The following is a 20518-nucleotide window of genomic DNA, read 5'->3' as shown; positions in this document are numbered from 1 at the left end:
CAACCAAATAGGTTGATCATTCCAATAGATCTCAAGGTCTCTTTACAAAACATATGAAGAAGTTGAATGAGGAAAGGTACTGGAATTGACTTGACACTCAATTTTAAGACAATCATAACATGATCATGGGTAACTCAAGAATTATAATCTTGTAGTTTTTTTTTTTTTTCAAAAGCCCTCTTTCAAATGATGTATGTAGCTGAGCTAGCTACACCACTTACACACACAAACCTACAGTGTTAGGATGGGTTGTGATGAGCCAAGGTTTGTTTCCCTTCAAAATGTGCATCTCTAAGGCAAGATACTCACTTTCACAAGTTCAGCAAATTTCTAGCTGGTTTTCTCTATATTGAGGCTAAGAGTGGAGGCAACAGAAATGGGGAAAATACTTCCACCATGACAAACTTTTAATGAACTCTTGTCCTATTCTTCTCCAATGAAAGTACATATCTGTGTGAAAGCCTCCAGAGTTTTAATTTGTAAAGCTTTTACAATTATACACAAGACCAAACAAAATAGTAACTCCAATGGTAAATCCTATCTCCACCATAAATTTCTGAAGGGCCCAATGGGATCAGAGAGGTGCTTACAAATAGGCTTTCTGATGATGCAAGGATGTTGAATAGTATGTGCCAAGAAAATACAAATTGTACTATAGTAACTTTGAAGTTAAGCTTGACTAGATTTTCCTCTCATTTCATCAAAGAATTATACCAGTCTCTACTATCATAGCAGTTAGCACATCAAGCTCCTAATTGAGATATTCCAGGTTCAAGTGTGGTCCATTGGCATAATTTTGACAATAAAAGACTCATCTCATCATCTTGCCATCCATAGGCTCCCTTTTCAAAAAACATTAGTAGTGAGATACTTCCTCCATATCTTTGAAGCTTATTGGGTGTGGCTGTTGGTAACAGCCAAGAAAGGATGCCATAAGCTTATCTGTATGCTGTCTTTTAGATAAAACATGTGCAAGTAGTAGTGAATGGGGGTGCAAGCTGCTTTATCGAGAACCTTTTCACACTTCCCATGGCACAAAGACAAAGATCTCCAACACCTATTAGTAATTTCCATTGCCACTGAGTGTGTAACAGCCCTAAGGACCAAGTAGATCATCAAGAGTTACACCCTTGAAGATGGGTGCCAGTCTGTGAAGACTTTCCTTAGCCTCTCCCTCTGTCTGCCACTCCCCTTCCTGCTGTCTTTCCTCATTTGCTGCATCACTGTCACTTGCGGTCTCCCATTCTGAGTCTTCATTATCAACATCGTCTCTCCCTTTCTCTTCCCCTCCATCCCCATCATATTGTACACCTCCATACTTCTGAGCTGCTTCCTTGAAAAGCCATGCAGCCTGCATTTCCTTCTTCACAAGACGCTCTGCATAGTCAGGGACACGATTCTGCTTCAAATTCAAATCTCCATCTGGTGCCTGTGAGCACTCATTAATGAACATGATAGCATCTAGTAGACTTTCCTTGGAAAAGCCTAAGATTTCATAGGCTTGAGCTCGCCTCCAAAGGCTCTTGCTGTGGCGATTTATGGGGTTATGAAGACATAATGCTCGGGTTGTATCACTGATAGCTGCCCAAGGCTCCTGCAGTAGCAAGTAACATTGGGCCCTGTTACTGTACAAGACTACTCTCTCTTTCTTTGCCCTTGCAGGACACAAAGCTAGTGCTTCTGTGTATTTGGAAGCAGCTGTTACAATGTCACCAGCAGAGAACTTTGAGTTGCCCTCTAGTTTCACCACAAGAGCAGCTGCTTGCTTTATATGAAGGTCTTCTTTGGGCACATTCTTTTCCCACTTGATTTTTTGGTGTAGAGAGGCCAGTTCCTGAAGAAGTTGTTTGGTATTTGGACTGACCAACGATCGTATGCCAGCTGGAGATGTGGGTACATTTTCCTGTAGGAGAACACTCATCACTAACTCTCCAAGCTTCTTATGTTCCCCCAATCTTTTAAGTTCTGCTAGATCTATAAGAGCAGCTGCAGCTTTGTCGATGACCTGCAGTGTAAACACAATTAGGTCAGTTCACAAATGAGGGTCACCTAATGAGAGCCAACTGATAAAAAGAGGTCAAGTTACAAGGCTCAGCGGCCTCTCCAAGATAATTATAAATGTTGATGGTTTGAGATCATTTCAGTAGAAGAAGCCTCTTCTTTTCACGACCAGCCAATCTGTCTCTCCTTCTCTCTCTCTCTCTCTCTCTCTGGCCTTTGATTCAGTCCTGTGATCACAGCTCTTAGGCCACTTACAGAAGCTCCAATTTCTACAAGAGATATCGGGTGTGATGGCATTGTATGAGTCAGTGATTGGCCAGGAACAGGCTCCAGGAGGCTATCTAGGGAGATCCATAGTAACTATCAGGGTCAAACAGGGCTGCCCATTATCCCCTACAATGAATCGTATATAATGAGATCTCAGACTTTATTGACAGATTGGGGGGCACAAGCTCTTACTTAGCTCAGAATATAATGCCTATCCTCCTATATGCAGATGACATAGTACTGCTTTCATATTCAGCAGAGGGAAAAAGAGGCACCTTGATGCACTTCAGTGCTTTGGTGATCAGCGGGACCCCCCTCACAGTGAATCTTGGTAAAAACAAGATTATGCTCTTTAACGCTGCACTTTGGTAAGACCTATTGTGATGTATGTTGCCCCATTTGGGGTCCGAATTTGGGTAGATTATGCTAGCTAAGTTTGAGGAGAGCCTTGATGCTTTTTCAAGACCATCAGTTACATATATCATAAATCCACACTCGATAGAAACTCTCTCCCGCGGTTGTCGTATGCCGTGGCCCCAGTCCAGGATATGTCAAGCACGAGCTACGTAGGTCTTTCCTCCGCCATAGAGTGACACTCAGTCAGTCAAGTCCCTTAACCCACTTGAAGAGAATCATTCATGCATATAGAAGTTTAGGGTTTGCATTAGGTCATGGTCTGCATTGCATAGCATTTATCTCATGTGCATGTGAACCTTCCCTTAGCATCTCTACCCTTTAGCCATAGCATTTAACCCATTGCATTAGCCTTAGCCCTTATTATCCAAGCATTAATCCAGTCGGCAGCATACCATTCAGCCGGCCAATATTAAAACATTATCTATTCAAGTCGTGTAGCTTGTCAGCTGACCAGCTCCATTATTGCATATAAATACCAAGCGATTTCCAGCATTCATTCAATCAAGCATTCAAGCATTCAAGCATTCAGCCAATCACAAAATGCATCATCATCAACATTGTGAAGAAGCACTTCAGTCCATCAGCCTTTCTCAATCTCACAACAGAATTCAGCATTCATATCTTCATCATTTTCTTCCCACCCTCTTGGTGAAAAGGAAAACGCAACATACCCAACCCTCATTGTTTGCATATTCAGCCCTAGAAACATTCCCCAATTTAGTCCTTCTCTCAGCCTCAGTTTGCAGCCTTCCTACAGCCCCTTGGAAGAGTGCATTGGCATCGAGATTGGTCATCATTGGTACTTTTACAGCAGTGTGCAGTCAACCCATCGTTTGGTCTTCCGAAGGTCTTGCATTTGACTCATCTACAATCTCGAACTCAATCCTACTCATTCTCTTCAAAGAAATAAAGCAAATACTCCTAGCAATAAGAGGGGACCCTTCAATGGGTAATTTGGGACCGAATAAGGTGTACACATCTCTCCTCTCTCTCTCTCTCTCTCTCTCTCTCTCTCTCTCTTATAGTTTGAAATAATAAAGTGTGGATTGGTAAAGACTCACGAAACTCAAGATATAGAAGGCAGTGTGAGACTTTGTGTGACAGGATCCTTCATCTACGCATAATTCTGTTGCATGTTACATTGGTATCAAAGCATCATTGTACAGCAGTAGGACCCTTTAGGATATGATTTTGTCATATGCCATGGCTCCATGGTAAGCCCTAGTCCAGGATATGTCAGGCATCAGCTACGTAAGCTTTTTCTCAGCCATAGAGTGTCAGTCAATCAGTTGAGTACTTTAATCTACTTGAAGAGAATCATTCATGCATATAGAAGTCAGTAGAAGCCTTAAGGTTTGCATTAGGTCATGGTCTACATTGCATAGCATTCATCTCATGTGCATGTGAACCTTCCCTTAGCATCTCTACCCTTTAGCCATAGCATTTAACCCATTGCATAAGCCTTAGTCCTTATTATCCAAGCATTAATCCAGTCGACAGCATACCATTCAGTCGGCCAGCATTAAAACATTATATTCAACATACATATCATATCTATTCAAGTCGTGTAGGTTAATGAAGTCAATCGACCAGCTCCATTATTATTATTTTTTCGGGAAAAAGATCCTTCAATTAGTTAAAGAATAAACAACCACAAAGGGCTAAGTACAACCATGACGGGCTAGATACAAACTCGCCTCATATAAGGGCGGGAAACAAGTGCTCATAAGAAGAAGAGATGCTTCTCCTCTGGCTAGCCGCTCTATGAGGAGAAAGCTATCTCATACAACCACACTGGTGGTCTATAATGCTAAATGGGGTCACCGCCTCTATCAGTGAGGAAAGGGCCAAGCCTTCTTGCGACCAGCTCCTTTATTGCATATAAATACCAAGCGATTTCCAGCAATCAATCAATCAAGTCCCTTAACCCACTTGAAGAGAATGATTCATGCATACAGAAGTCAATAGAAGCCTTAGGGTTTGCATTAGGTCATGGTCTACATTGCATAGCATTCATCTCATGTGCATGTGAACCTTCCCTTAGCATCTCTACCCTTTAGCCATAGCATTTAACTCATTGCATAAGCCTTAGCCCTTACTATCCAAGCATTAATCCAATCGACAGCATACCACTCAATCGGCCAGCATTAAAACATTATATTCAACATATATATCATATCTATAATCTATTCAAGTCGTGTAGCTTTATGATATTCAGATCATCAGAGTTTATGGCACTTTCTTACACAACCTAAACCCTCACAAAAGCATCTAAGGTGGGCAAATTTCTTGTCCATGTTTCATTTTTAGATTTTGTATACTCCGAGCAAGAAGAATTTGGTAGCGGATGCTTCGTCACACAGGCCTCACGTGCATGCAATGACTTTCGCTTATCATCAGGACTTGTTAGGAATGCAAGATATGTATGCTTTGGACATAGATTTTCAGCTTATTTGGGCTGATTTGAGTAGGGTACTGCTGTCCCATCTTATTCAATTCGAGATGGTTTTCTAATGATGCAAAACCGTATTTGTGTGGTCCACGAATTGCGCCAAAAGGTTATAGAAGAGTGTCATGCTCCTCCATACGCAGGTCATCGTGGTATTCTAGCTACTACACAGGTTTCAAAAGATATTTCTTTTGGCCAGCTTTATGCAGGGATATTGAAGCTTTTGTTCGTGATTGACTAGTGTGTCAAAAAGTCGGGTTTAACAAGCACAAGACCCCTGGTTTGCTTCAACCCTTACCCATTCCACAGGAACCATGGGAAAGCATTGCCATGGATTTCATTATGGATTTGCCGAGATCGGCACATGGTATGATACTATATTGACTATCATTGATCGCTTTAGCAAACAGGCACACTTTATTCCTGTGAGGAAAATAATCAAACCATAGCACATGGCAAAGTTGTTCTTGGCTCAGATTTTCAAACATCATGGCATGCCCAAGTCTATTGTAGGGGATAGAGATCCTCGGACCACCAGTTTATTTGGGCGGGCATTGTTTGATAACATGGACACAAAGCTAAGTTTTTCATCAGCTTATCATCCTCAAACGGATGGTCAGAGTGAAATTGCAACTTTAGCCATACTTGATTTGCTCAAGTGTTATGTATCTGAGCAGAAGTCAGATTGGGAAAAGTATTAGCCATTGGTTGAGTTTACGTACAATAAGATTGTGCATTCTTCAACAAATAAGGCTCCGTTTGAGATATTCTATGGCAAGGTGGTGCTTCCACCTATCTTACTGTAACATGCAACGGAAGTATTCGTATTAGAGAATCCTGTCACACAAATACTCACACCGTCTTCTTCTGTATCCTGAGTTTCGCTAGTTTAGCAATCCACTTTAATGACTTTAAACTTTAAAGAGATATGAGAAAGAGATATGAGAAAGAGAGATGAGAACTGTACAATGTATAGGGTCCCAAATTATCCACTGAAGGGCCCCCTATCCCGTTACCGAGATAGTATTTGCTTTATTATCTTTAAAGAGACTGACGGTGTGACTGACGATAAGTCAAACGCAAGACCTCTGAAGACCAAGTGTTGGGCTGAACTGTACACTGCTGTAGAAGCACCAAAGATGTCCAATTTCGAGCCTATGCACTCTTCCCAATGGAATGAGAAGGGGATGCAAAGCTGAGGCTGAGAGAGGGGTTGTTTGGGACTGTTCTAGACTGAGTATGAATGCTGAAAATGAATATGAATGCTGTGTTTTACCTTCACCAAGTGGCTAGAGCAAAACGATGAGATGATGAATACTGAAAACTGTATGGATGTAGAAAATGCAAGGTGGACTGTAGGCTGAATGCTGAACTGATGCGTTTTGCTGATGCAAGATGGCTGAATGCTCATGCGTTGATGCGCCTATTGCTGTAGGAGGAAAACGCTGAGAGAAGATGGCTGAAACTGCAATCGCTTATGCTCCTAGTGCTGAGGATGACAAGCGCTTGAATGCTCCTTTGCTGAATATGATGAATGAATGGCTGAATATGCAAGAACTGTATTTATATGGACACCATGAGCCAGTCGGCTGGCTACTAAGCTGGCCGACTGCTCATGTCCACCATAAATGCCTAAATGATGTGAAAAATGCTGAAAATGATGGAAAAAATACCATAAAAATCCTAGTAAATATCCTGATAAATACTAGATGATATCTGGGATATTTGCCATGGTCTAAATGCAATGGATGAATGATGTGCAATGTGCAGAATGCTTTCTGATGCAAACCCTAAGGTTTCTACTGACTGTATATGCATGAATGCGTCTTTTTAAGTGGGTTAAGGGGCTTAGACTAACTGACGGACTTGCTATGGTTGAGAATGACCTACGTAGCTCCTGCCTGACTTATCCTAGACTGAAGATTACAATGGGGTCACGGCGTACGACAACTATCATTCTGAATGGTACTAATACTGTTACAATGTTGCACTGATGATGATGATGATGATGAGCCAGTTCGTCACCATGCACTACAGTGCAGAGTGCATGTGACATTCCCTCCTACTTAGCTTGGCGGCAGGTTCATGGCTTCCAAGTAGTCCGCCAACAACTGGGGGTACTCTTGAAAGAACTCCTCGTCTAGCCATACGGCTTCGTGGGTATCTCGATCTTGGAATTTCGTATAGAACTGACGTATCCGTCGATCGGAACCATGCTTCCAACGATGAAGAAGGATTTGCTCGGGCTCGATGACTTCTGCTTCGTCTACCACGTCTGGCTGCTGTTCATCTGAAACATCAAACACTTCTGGTCCAACATATGGTTTTAGCCAAGAAACATGGAAAACATCATGCATCGTCCAAATGTTAGGCAATTTCAACTTCATGGAGGCATCACTTAACTTTGTAACTATTGGGAAAGGTCCAAAACTACGAAATGAAAGCTTGGGACAACATTTGCCCACTTGTTTCATGATGTGCAAAGAGACCCTATTCCCCTTCTTGAAGTGGATATCTCGTCTAAACTTACTTGCCTGTCTGTGAACTGAATAATGGCCATGCTCAAAATTGAGGACCAAACTGGGTTGAGTACCAAGCTCTGCGGAATCGACATACTAATCTTCTATACTATTTAAGTCTTTTCCAGAGATTTTGAGAATGGTAGACTCCTGACTGGTCTGGATGCTGGTCATTCTACTAAGAACATCTGCTACTGGGGTGTGCTGACCACGGATATACTTGATCATTCCTCCAACCTGGTGGAAGAGCTGACCCTGTCTAGTGTACTGATCACTCCACTGGGCACTTGGCATCGTCGGGAGCCACTTAAGTGCTTGGTGGTCTGTGATGACTGTGAGAATGCGTCCATAAGGAATAAGTTTCAAATGTGTGAGAACTGACTGCTGTTCTAGCTTGCCCTTGAAAGTCTTGGAAAGACAAGAGGAAAACTTGCTAGGTGGTTCTGCTAACTGTTGTATACTGGGTGGGAGATCATCCTTAAAAATGTCTGAATGAGAAAGGAGATCTGCCAATTGAGGGACTAAAGAAGATGAGATAGTTGTTATCGATGAGATAGAAGCTGTCTAAGCATAAATCAATGCTCCTTCTGCTCCCTTGCGGATAGCTCGTCGGGCCTGGAGATGGGAAATCATAGGAATGCCAAGAATGCTCCTATCTCCCGAATCATGACACTGTGACAGGCTCAGGAAAACCTTTAGAGATAATAAAGGTGTCCTGTCCCCAATTAGGAATAGGTTCATACCTAAGATCATGTCACACTCCAACAGAGGCGAGACAATGAAATCTCGTTGGAATGAGGCCTTCTAAACATCAAAGGCAAATTGTTGTGCCTTCTGCGAAATGTGGGTGCGGAGACCAGGTGTGAACCCGTCCACATCCAGATGATATGGGACTAATGTGCAGCTCATTTTGTTAGCCAACTGGGGAGAGATGGCGTCTTCAAAACTGCCCATATCGAATAGGACTATAAACTGGTGGCCCTTGGTAGAGCCATAAGCTCGGATCAGGCTTTTCTGTGTGGTTGTAGCCTCACCCTCCTGCTTAGCATCAAGTACCACGGATGGCATGGGATGCATAGAAGGTAAGATCTGAACCGCATTGGTGGTAGCTGTTAGAAGTCATCTCCTGTCTAGATTTATACACCAGGGCCTTTGTTGTGGGTGTGCCAACCCTCATTAGGTGTTTTATCATTTTTCCTCACTCCCCGTATTTTTCCCCTACTTTTTCCCATTTTTCTATGGCATAGGAGGCAGTCTAGTAGTGGCAGGAGGACCCTGAGCCTGGCCGACTGCATTTGTGACATGGCCGACTGCAGTGCATGAGTCGTGGGACTCTACTGGTGCTGGCCGACCCATTCAGATGCTAGCCGACTGTGATTATCCAGTCGTGGAGGTTCCTATGTCCAGTCGGCTGCCCTACAGCAGGCCGACTGCTGATGTGGGGGCATATATATAGGCCCCCAGCCCCATACCACTCTTTGTATCATATTCGGGATCTTCTTGTGTATATCAGAGCAGAGTTACACGCCTACATCTCTCTTTCTCTTGTGCTGTTTTTCTGCCTGCGTTTTTTGCTCTCGTGTTCCCAGATCTGGTCATCATCTCCGCTGCGTATTCTGACATGGTATCAGAGCCCTAGGCTCTAGATAGGTCTTGGGATTTGTGTGAGCAAGAGGGGGACTGTTTTGTGGCTGATTGGTGGACTGTTTTGGGCTGATCGGGAAGAGGAGAAGCAAGAGGAAGGCGGGCTGATTTGCTGGACAGCCACTTGCAGGTTTTAGTTCTTCTTTGTTCCCACCCACCCACCCTTTTCAGAGTACATCCCCGCTATGGCAGATCTGTTTGAGATGGCCGAGAGACATGTGAAGATCCCGACACTCCCCACGTTCCCGGTGGACCATCAGTTGGACGGGAGCAACTACGGCATATGGAAGGTGATGATGGAATCTGTTCTGGAGTCCTACGACCTCGCCGATTTCGTCGTTGTTGGTGTTCCACGGCCGGAAGTAGAAGAAGGGGAGTTACCGTCGATCCGAAAGGACCGGGAGGCCCAGACACAGATGTGGGATCGTGTCAACGCGAGGGTCCGTTCGTTTATTTTCCTCAACTGCACACCACAGGTAATCAATCATGTAAAGCATATGACGCTGGCCAGAGGTATATGGCAGCATTTGGCCTCACTTTACAACAGGGTATCGCCCATGAAGATGAATTCCTTGGAAGTACAGATGCGGGTTATGAGCCCTGCAAAGTCGTCGACGATGCGGGAGCATATTAACAAGCTGCAGGCTCTTCAGCAGGAAGTTCTTCAGGCTGGGAAGGAGATATCGTCAGAGGACATGGCCATCACGTTGCTGTCACACTTGCCCTCTTCGTACTCAGCATTTTACTCCTCTTTGATTACCAGTGGCAAGCTCTGCACCATCACGTGGGAGGAGCTTGTGCCCATGGTCCTGGACCAGGAGGAACGATTCACGAACCCTCCTCAGGGTGGAGGTTCGGAGGCCTTTACTGGCCAACGGTCGAAAGGCCGTAACTCGGGCAAAGGGAAGGCTTCATCGGAGAAGTCTTCTGAGAAGAAGTCCGACCAACGGATACTCGGGAGTGGATTCTCGATAGTGGTGCTTCCAAGCACATGACTCCTTCCCGTTCCGGTTTACAGGATCTCTGCAGGCTTTCTGGTCATATTTTTTTGGGAATACGTCCACTATCCCAGTTCACAGTGAGGGCAGGATGGAGATAGTTCCCGATGGCAGAGGAGGGAAGCATTCCTCCCAGGTGTTGTATGTTCCGGCACTTGGTTTTCATCTGTTGTCAGTGCATCAGGTTTGCAAGACTGGCATACGGGTGGAGTTTGATGAGCATTTTGTTGCTCTCCGGGACAAAGCAACAGGCCAAGTGGTTTGGGAAGGCGGAGTGGAGAATGGAGTTTACAGGCTTTCAGCACTCTCTCTTCGAGGTCCTCAGGTTTGTGATGAGTGGCAGTCTGGTAATGGCCACTTAAGTGTGGATACGCTGCAGGTGCGGGCTTTCCGGGACCAGATGGTGGATAGCTTGCCGGTAAATGGCAGCAGTTGGCAGGAACTTTCTAGTACTGATGTTGGGAGTTCAGAGGAAACTGAACAGGTCACTTATGCTCTGATGTCTTGTCGTAACCAAGTCATAGAACCTCCAGTAGATGAGGATGTTCTTTCCACGGGGACCTTTTAGAAAGCCAGGCAGGTGACAGGTGCTTACTTGCAGAAGGAGGTGGTTTCTCCGGGCTTTGTGGTTTCGGATTCAGAGGGGGTGGTTGATAGGTTTCATCAGGTTTCCAGGACAAGTTTGTGCACCGTAACAGGTGTTGATCCTTGTGAGCAGTGTGAAGGATCATGGACTCTTGTACATAGGAGGGGGATTGTTGGATGGAGTCCGACTCCACGGTTGGAGTGACTCGGTTTGGGGAGGAGATCCGGACACGAGGGGATCTACTTCAGGCCCAGGAGCAGTAAGAGACATTCATCTTTTGCCTTGTCGCAGATAGAGGTAGAGTACCGGGCTGTTTGTGATGCTGCTTGTGAGGTGGTGAGGATGCAGAGGTTGCATTGCAGGTTTGGGCTTCCACTGAAGGAACCCATGGTCATCCAGAGGTTCTTTGTTCATGAACAGATCGTTGCTGATGACATCTTGCTAGAGTTCTGTTCGACGGAGGACAGTACGGTGGACCTCTTCACGAAGTCGCTCTCAGGATTTGCTCGGGCGGCACCCCAGCTCCCAGTGGTTGGTTTCACAGCCAGGAGCTGAGAGGGGGTGTTAGAAGTCATCTCCTGTCTAGATTTATACACCAGGGCCTTTGTTGTGGGTGTGCCCGCCCTCATCAGGTGTTTTACCGTTTTTCCTCACTCCCCGTATTTTTCCCCTATTTTTTCCCATTTTTCTGTGGCATGGGAGGCAGAGTCTAGTAGTGGCAGGAGGACCCTGAGCCTGGCCGACTGCATCTGTGACATGGCCGACTGCAGTGCATGAGTCGTGGGACTCTACTGGTGCTGGCCGACCCATTCAGATGCTGGCTGACTGTGATTATCCAGTCGTGGAGGTTCCTGTGTCCAGTCGGCTGCCCTACAGCAGGCCGACTGCTGATGTGGGGGCATTTATATAGGCCCCCAGCCCCATACCACTCTTTGTATCATATTCGGGATCTTCTTGTGTATATCAGAGCAGAGTTACACGCCTACATCTCTCTTTCTCTTGTGCTGTTTTTTTGCCTGCGTTTTTTGCTCGTGTTCCCAGATCTGGTCATCATCTCCGCTGCGTATTCTGACAGTAGCAGGCGGGGGATACTGCAGCAACTCTGGCAGAAGGCTCTTTGGAGACTTGCTCTGCTTGTCTTTTTGGACAATCCTTCTTACCATGCCCAATGGTATGACAGAAAAAACATCGGTTTTCTGACTGATATTGTCTTTGCTCCTCTGGAAGAAGATAGCCTCCAGTGATGCCTGCTTTAGCCTTTTCCTTAGGGGTCTTCTTAGTCTTGGCTTCCTTACCCCCTGAACTAGAGCTAGGATTGTTGTATGTCTTAGTGTCTTTAGACCTTTCCCTAGTTGGGGTTTGGTACTGGACTGGGATGACTGCTTGGACTTGCCTCCGTTCATCTTCATTTCTTCATTCTGAGCGAGAGTCAAAGCCCAGTCATATGTACTGGGTTTAAAGTTATGAACTGTGAACCGAATGTTAGGATCCAATCCACGAATGAATTGCTCCATCTTGGCCTGCACAGATAGTCCTAACTGCTATACTAAAGTAATAACCTTGCCGAAAAACTGAAGCACTGGGGATACGTTCTGTCTCGGTCCATAAAACTCATCCGCCAAACCGGTCATGTATTGGGGCGGGAGGAATCTGGTCTTCAGGTCATGGACAAAGGTATCCCAGCTAAAAGCTGTGACACCTGTGGTCTAGGTCTATATAAAGATTAGACCAATGTTGCCACCAGGTGACTGCCTCACCAGTGAGATAGGGAGCCGCTACGTGGACTCTATCCTGAGGATCTGTGATCCTAGCTAATGGAAAATGAGCAGTAAATTGATGAATAAACTGATTAACTGCCAAATGATCACACTTACCATTATACTTACTGAAATTTGGTTGACTGCGAATGACGGTAGTTAATGCTGTGGACATGGTTGTCACGGTACGAAAATACGATACCGTACGATACGATACCGAATTTTTGGTACGATATGAAATTTTCGGATACCGTACGATAAAATACGGTTTTTATTTTTTACACTTACAACCTATGGAGCTTCAAGCTTGAATGTGAGGGAAGGTTGGGAGGGGAGGAGTCTACAGTGCTTGAGGAACCAGAATATGGATATGTGTCTCTCCCGGTTGTCTCCAAAAAAGAACCTGGATGGGTAATGCAATACCAAAGGTCTCCCAATGTAGCGTTTATGACTAAGGGACCGTCCTTGCACAAATACGAGGAGTGCATCTAGGGTGATAAGTTTAGGGACTCCTCTCTAGATCAAAATGGCCATGTCCAAATCTTCTCCCTCGTGCATAACTTGAGAATCTAATTGTCTAGCCTACCTATACCAGGGATCCCGAAGTGATGCAGCAGGATTCTCTCATCCTACCAATCAAGATCGTACCGTTCAAACCGTACCGTACGAACCCATTCATACCGGTACGAGAAACAACTATGGCTGTGGACTACTGGCTGGTGGTACCTGAGGCGGGGGATGCTGAAGAGAGGTGCTGGTATCTAAGATGAATGGCCTCCTTTTCCCTTTGGTGCTCAAGTAACATACGTTCTCGATCGAGCTCTCGTTGGTGCTCCCGAGCGGCGAGTTCAACCTGACGCCAGTCTCTGTCGATCCTGCGCTGGGCTTCCTCATAGTTCCGTCTTTCTGCTTTTTCTTGTTGTTTTGTTGCTCTGCTTCTGCTTTTTCTTCTCCTTCGGGCCTCGTCTTGTCTTCTTTGTTGTTCAATCTGAAAGAAGAGGGAGAGCTGCTGGAGGCAAAGGAAACGTGCTGCTACTGCCTCCAAGAGTTGGAGACGCTCCATGAGCAGCTGGTTCTCAGCTCTAAGAAGAGCTACGGTGTCTGTTGTAGTCGGAAGAGCAAGGTCTCCTTCGGGAGAGACTTCTTCCGGCTAATGGGTACTCTCCTCTGTAGACATGATGCTGAAGTTGATGGTTGTGCCAAAACGCAATTTGACCATCCAAGGATGCCCTCACGCTAGGATAGTGGACAAGCTGAATCTGATACCAATGTAACATGCAGCGGAAGTATTCGTATTGGAGGATCTTGTCAGACAAATCCTCACACCGTCTTTTGTATCCTGAGTTTTGCAAGTTTAGCAATCCACTTTAATGACTTCAAATTGTAAAGAGATATGAGAGAGAGAGAGAGAGAGAGATGAGAACTGTACACCGTATGGGGTCCCAAATTACCCACTGAAGAGCCCCCTATCCCATCACCGAGATAGTATTTGCTTTATTATCTTTAGAGAGACTGACGATAAGCCAAACGCAATACCTCTGAAGACCAAGTGTTGGGTTGAACTGTACATTGTTGTAGAAGCACCAAATGTCACCATTTGGTCCATCTGTCAGAATATGCAACGGAGATGATGACCAAATCTGGGAACACGAGAGCAAAAACGCAGGCAGAAAAACAGCACAAGAGAGAGACAGATGTAGGCGTGTAACTCTGCTCTATATACACAAGAAGATCCCGAGGAATGATACAAATGAGGTATGGGGGCTGAGGACCTGTATATACTCCCCTAGAGGGCAGTCGGCCAGCATAAGAAAAAGCCCACGACTGATAAAAAGGTCCACGACTGCATAAATGCAGTCAGCCAGCAATCTGGTGCCCAAAACTGATCAAAACCAGTCGGCCAGCATCAAGAGTGCCCACGACTGATAAACATCCAGTCGGCCAGCACTGTACTGCTCTTGGCACCCTCTGGTAGCCCTCCCAAGCCTCACAAAAATGGGAAAAAATAGGGGAAAAATGCAGAGAGTGGGGAAAAATGGGAAAACACCTCATAAGGGCGGGCACACCCACAACAAAGGCCCTGGTGTATACAACTGGACAGGAGATGACTTCTAACACCCCCTCTCAGCTCCTGGCTGTGTAACCAACCACTGGGAGCTAGGGTGCCGCCTGAGCAAGTCCTGAGAGAGCGACTTCGTGAAGAGGTCCACCGTACTGTCCTCCGTCGAACAGAACTCCAGCAAGATGTCATCAGCAACAATCTGTTCACGAACAAAGTGCCTCTGGATGACCAAGGGTTCCTCTAGTGGAAGCCCAAACCTGCAATGTAACCTCCTCCTGCTCCATAAAACTGCTCCTGGGGCATAAGTAGATCTCCTCGTGTCCGGATCTCCTCCCCAAACCGAGTCACTCCAACCGTGGAGTCGGACTCCATCCAACAATCCCCCTCCTGTGTACAAGAGTCCATGATCCTTCGCATGCCGCAGAAACCACAGGAAACGCGATCCTGCCTCACAAAGAGACATCTGCAACTATGAGCTCAACCGCCTCATCAGGAAGCTCCCGTCCAATCTGGTGTCCATCAACCAGATCAATGAACCATACAGCTTCTGAGTCTCAGAGACATCACACTGCTCACAAGGATCAACACCTGTTACGGTGCACAAGCAAGTCCTGGAAACCTGATGAAACCTGTCAACCACCCCCTCTGAATCCGGAACCACAAAGCCCGGAGAAACCACCTCCTTCTGCAAGTAAGCACCTGCCACCTGACTTTCTGAAAGGTCCCCGTGGAAAGAACATCCTCAACTACTGGAAGTTCTATGTCCCGAACACTACAAGACATCAGAGCATAAGTGACCTGTTCAGCTTCCTCTGACTCACGAACACAAGAACTACCAACATCAGTACTAGAAAGTTCTTGCCAACTACTGCCATCTACTGGCAAGCTATCCACCACCTGGTCTCGGAAAGCCCGCTCCTGCAGCGTATCCACACTTGAGTGGCCATTACCAGACTGCCACTCATCACAATCCTGAGGACCTGGGAGAGAGAGTGCTGAAAGCCTGTAAACTCCATTCTCCACTCCACCTTCCCAAACCACTTGGCCTGTTGCTTTGTTCCGGAGAGCAACAAAATGCTCATCAAACTCCACCCGTACGCCAGTCTTGCAAACCTGATGCACTGACAAAAGATGAAAACCAAGTGCCGGAACATACAACACCTGGGAGGAATGCTTCCCCCCTCTGCCATCGGGAACTATCTCCATCCTCCCCTCACTGTGAACTAGGATAGTGTACGTATCCCCAGTAAGAATATGACCAGAAAGCTTGCAGAGATCCTGTAAACTGGAACGGGAAGGAGTCATGTGCCTGGAAGCACCACTATCGAGAATCCACTCCCGAGTATCCGTTGCGGAGAGTCCTCCAATCTCCTCCCTGCCTGAAGAAAATGAAGCATCGGGGTCCATCACCTCCAGGTGCACAAAAGCCGGAGTCTTCATGATTGCTGAGGAGTCTTCACCCTTCTCGGTCTTCCGCTTGGGACACTGCCTCCAGTAGTGGCCTTTCTCGCCACAATCATTACAGGTCCTCTCTGCCTTCAGTTTCTCGCGGTCAGCGTCGGACTTCTTCTCAAAAGACTTCTCCGATGAAGCCTTCCCTTTGCCTGAGTTACGGCCTTTCGACCGTTGGCTAGTAAAGGCCTCCGAACCTCCACCCTGAGGAGGGTTCGTAAATCGTTCCTCCTGGTCCAGGACCATGGGCACAAGCTCCTCCCAAGTGATGGTGCTGAGCCTGCCACTGGTAATCAACGACGAGTAAAATGCTGAGTACGAAGAGGGCAAATGTTGTATATAGAGCAGAGTTACACGCCTACATCTGTCTCTCTCTTGTGCTGTTTTTCTGCCTGCGTTTTTGCTCTTGTGTTCCCAAATTTGGTCATCATCTCCGCCGCATATTCTGACATGGTATCAGAGCCCTAGGCTCTAGATAGGTCTTGGGATTTGTGTGAGCAAGAGGGGGACTGTTTTGTGGCTGATTGGTGGACTGTTTTGGGCTGATCGGGAAGAGGAGAAGCAAGAGGAAGGCGGGCTGATTTGCTGGACAGGCACTTGCAGGTATCAGTTCTTCTTTGTTCCCACCCACCCACCCTTTTCAGAGTACATCCCCGCTATGGCAGATCTGTTTGAGATGGCCGAGAGACATGTGAAGATCCCGACACTCCCCACGTTCCCGGTGGACCGTCAGTTAGACGGGAGCAACTACGGCATATGGAAGGTGATGATGGAATCCGTTTTGGAGTCCTACGATCTCGCCGATTTCGTCGTTGTTGGTGTTCCACGGCCGGAAGTAGAGGAAGGGGAGTTACCGTCAACCCGAAAGGACCGGGAGGCCCAGACGCAGATGTGGGATCGCGTCAACGCCAGGGTCCGTTCGTTTATTTTCCTCAATTGCACACCGCAGGTAATCAATCATGTAAAGCACATGACGCTGGCCAGAGGTATATGGCAGCATTTGGCCTCACTTTACAACAGGGTATCGCCCATGAAGAGGATTTCCTTGGAAGTACAGATGCGGGTTATGAGCCCTGCAAAGTCGTCGACGATGCGGGAGCATATTAACAAGCTGCAGGCTCTTCAGCAGGAAGTTCTACAGGCTGGGAAGGAGATATCGTCAGAGGACATGGCCATAACGTTGCTGTCCAAGAAGATCCCGAGGAATGATACAAATGAGGTATGGGGGCTGAGGACCTATATATACTCCCCTAGAGGACAGTCGGCCAGCATAAGAAAAAGCCCACGACTGATAAAAAGGTCCACGACTGCATAAATGCAGTCGGCCAGCAATCTGGTGCCCAAAACTGATCAAAACCAGTCGGCCAGCAGCAAGAGTGCCCACGATTGATAAACATCCAGTCGGCCAGCACTGTACTGCTCTTGGCACCCTCTGGCAGCCCTCCCAAGCCTCAGAAAAATGGGAAAAAATAGGGGAAAAATGCGGAGAGTGGGGAAAAATGGAAAAACACCTCATAAGGACGGGCACACCCACAACAAAGGCCCTGGTGTATACAACTGGACAGGAGATGACTTCTAATACCATCTCCATTTCTGGAGCCACTTCTATGGGACTGTCACTCCATAGAACGGCCAAATTTGTGCCATGTTCACATGGGGCCAGGCCAGTGTCCCATGTGAAAGGGCCAGTCTTATGGTGTCACATGGACGGGAGCCAAATCAGTGCCACCCGTAAGTGACCAGTGTTGCGTCACATGGACGGGAACCAATTTCGTGCCACCCATGTGTGACTTGCTTTGTGTTGTATGGACGGGAGCCTGTTGGTGCAACCCGTGTATGGCCAGGATGGTGTCTTACCTATGGGACTGTCACTCCATAGGAAGACCATGACATATTTATTTATATCTGTCACACCACTTTTGTGCCCGATAGGAACCTCTTGTACAAGTTTCATATGAAAGGGAGATTTCGTCCATTATTTATGCACATGCATTTATGCCTCGATGCATAAATTTGTTTTTTGCATGACATGTTTGCGTGTGTCTGCTTGTTATGCCGTGCCAATACACTGGACGGGGACGCCCCCAGTGTACCGTGGAGTGTTGTTTGCTGACTCGGTGGTGTGGCATGTGAACAGGTGGTAAGTATTTTCATTTTCGCCTTTTTAAATGGTTAAATCCATAAACTTGAGTGAACCTTAATATTTATAAGGTATTGTGTTCACACTCAATTTAAATAGGGACTGGACACTTGCTAATGAGGGTGGGGCCCAAAGTAATAATTTGATTAAAGGTTTTATCGCCTTTAAATAAAAGCTTTGCATGGAACTCATTTGGGAAAAAAAACCATGTGTGGGTTGGTGGCAGATCTTTCCTTCTACACGGCTGCTACCCGCCTTCTCCTCCACGCCTGCTGTAGCTGCCCCTTCACGACACCTCCACGCTGGTTACACTCACCTGTGTGCTGCCCCTGCAGTACCCGCCTATTTGCTGCCTTGTGTACCTGTTGTACCACCTACAGTACCCGCCTATTTGTTGCCTTGTGTACCTGCTGTACCTGCTGGCTGCTCATAAGTACTTGTTGGCTGCCCACATGCACCTGACAAGTACCTGCTGGCTGCCCACGTGTACCTGTTGGTTGTACCGGCTGGTTGCTTTGTTTACAGTAGCTAAAGCTTCCATTTTGGAGTACAAAACAAGGGAAATGGTCTTCACTACTGAGATTTGAATTAAAATCCATGCCAGGTATTTATTTCAATATTTTATCTCAAATTCAGATAATAATTCAAGTTAAATGTTGTTATTTCAGGCTTTGTGTAGGTAAGTTTCTTCTCTAGTTGCATACACTCTAGAAGATCATTGGGAAGAGGTTTCTCCCATGACTGCCCTAACCGCGCCCTCATTTATAGAGGAGCCAGTGAAGGTCAAGAGGGTATGAGAAAAACCAAGTACAAAGCTTAATTGGGAGAACCGAGAAATGTTCCCTCCGCGGTGTACACTGTTGCCTGCGTTAGTACGGGCGTGCCCATTTGTGCACGGTCCCGGAAGACCAGTGAAAGGCAAGTGTACACCCAGTGAAGGTGGGAACAAGCCTCTGATTTAAGGCTACTCCGACCAACACTTTCTTCATCGGTTTGAACCAGATCTGTTTGGTTATTTGCACTCCCTAGTGGAAGAATCTGGCCTTTTCAGGCCCATGATACTTGTACAAATATAAATACTCCAAGAAATACAATAAGTATTGAGGGGGGGGGCGGTCATTTCCAGCCCCAGTGCTGGTGTCATTTGTATTTTTCAATATTTCCAGTGTTTGTGTTGCTGGTGTTGTTTCCATTGATTAATAATAATTAGATTAAGTGTTCTAAATATGTGTATATTGTCCTCCGATCTGTAGGCCTCCTGTAGGGAGCGGTCACGTTGGTATCAGAGCCCAGTCGTCTCTCTTTCTCAAGAGAAGACACGGAGTTTTGGAGATCAGAAGCAAGCACAAACACTTAATTCAATGGACAGCCAGGGCAACCCATTGGAAGTGCCGAATTCGAGGGGCCAATCAAGTGCTTCACGGGATTCGGATGCATTGCTGTTTGCATAGGTCCACACAAGTCAGTGTGTACCAACTCCAATGGTTTCGAAGCCCGCCTGGAAGCCTACTTCGGAAAGGATTCCCTATGCTGCTTACCACGTATGCAAGAACTCCAGTGTCCTTGCCTGCTGCCAACATCTGGCAAGCCAACCACCATCTGGTCCCAAAAAGCTCGCCGCAACACATCCACATTTAAGTGGCCAAACCGAAAGTGCCACACGTCACCAACCTGAGAACATGTCAAAGAGGAGAGTGCGGAGAGTTTGTAGCACAGTTGTTACGAGGCGCGCCTCTAACAGTTCGAGGCGTTCGTGGCGTTCGAGGCGCACAACTGCTTGATCGAGGCTCCACAAAAAAAAACAAAAAAAATTGTTGGTTTGAATCTTTAGACAAGGGCTTTAAGGGCCCAAGGCAGCCCCTCTCACACACACTCTCTCTCTCTCTCATTCTCTCCCTCCCTCCCTTAAGCCTTTCTCAAGACCCAAAGTTCAAACTTCAAACTTTAAACACACTAGGATGATGATGATTTTTATACCCACTTTTGGAGCTCTCTCTACTCTACCGGTTCATTTCAGTTCATTTCATTTTACTTTGTATCCTTGAATCTTGATGATGTATCCACATGATGAGGATGGACTATTTTGGTCTCATAGGTCATTTTGGCCTTTTGCAGACGTTTAATACAGCTTTCTTTCTTTCACACACACACTCTCTCTCCCTCTCTCATACACAGCCTCTCTTCCTCTCTCATACACACCCTCTCTCTCCGAGCATCATTGCGAGG

At 46.3% G+C, this 20518-nt stretch overlaps 1 protein-coding gene across 4 annotated transcripts in view; it reads right to left on the bottom strand.

The window, feature by feature from the left end:
• Nucleotides 1-468: 468 nt before the first annotated feature.
• The window catches only part of LOC147614263 (uncharacterized), a 34906-nt gene continuing 14856 nt past the window's right edge, over nucleotides 469-20518 (bottom strand). For all 4 annotated transcript variants that reach the window (XM_086780829.1, XM_086780832.1, XM_086780830.1 and 1 more), the window contains exon 3: nucleotides 469-2005. In XM_086780829.1, coding sequence (XP_086636955.1) covers nucleotides 1097-2005 — 909 coding nt within the window. In that variant the 3' untranslated portion in view covers nucleotides 469-1096. The remainder of the gene's footprint in view (nucleotides 2006-20518) is intronic.

The sequence above is a fragment of the Cibotium barometz genome, chromosome 42, assembly GCF_041138505.1.
Source record: "Cibotium barometz isolate CiBa-2024 chromosome 42, ASM4113850v1, whole genome shotgun sequence".
Taxonomy (NCBI): Eukaryota; Viridiplantae; Streptophyta; class Polypodiopsida; order Cyatheales; family Cibotiaceae; genus Cibotium; species Cibotium barometz.
The sequence above is the reverse complement of the archived record's forward strand: the minus strand, read 5'-3'. Positions and strand labels throughout refer to the sequence as shown.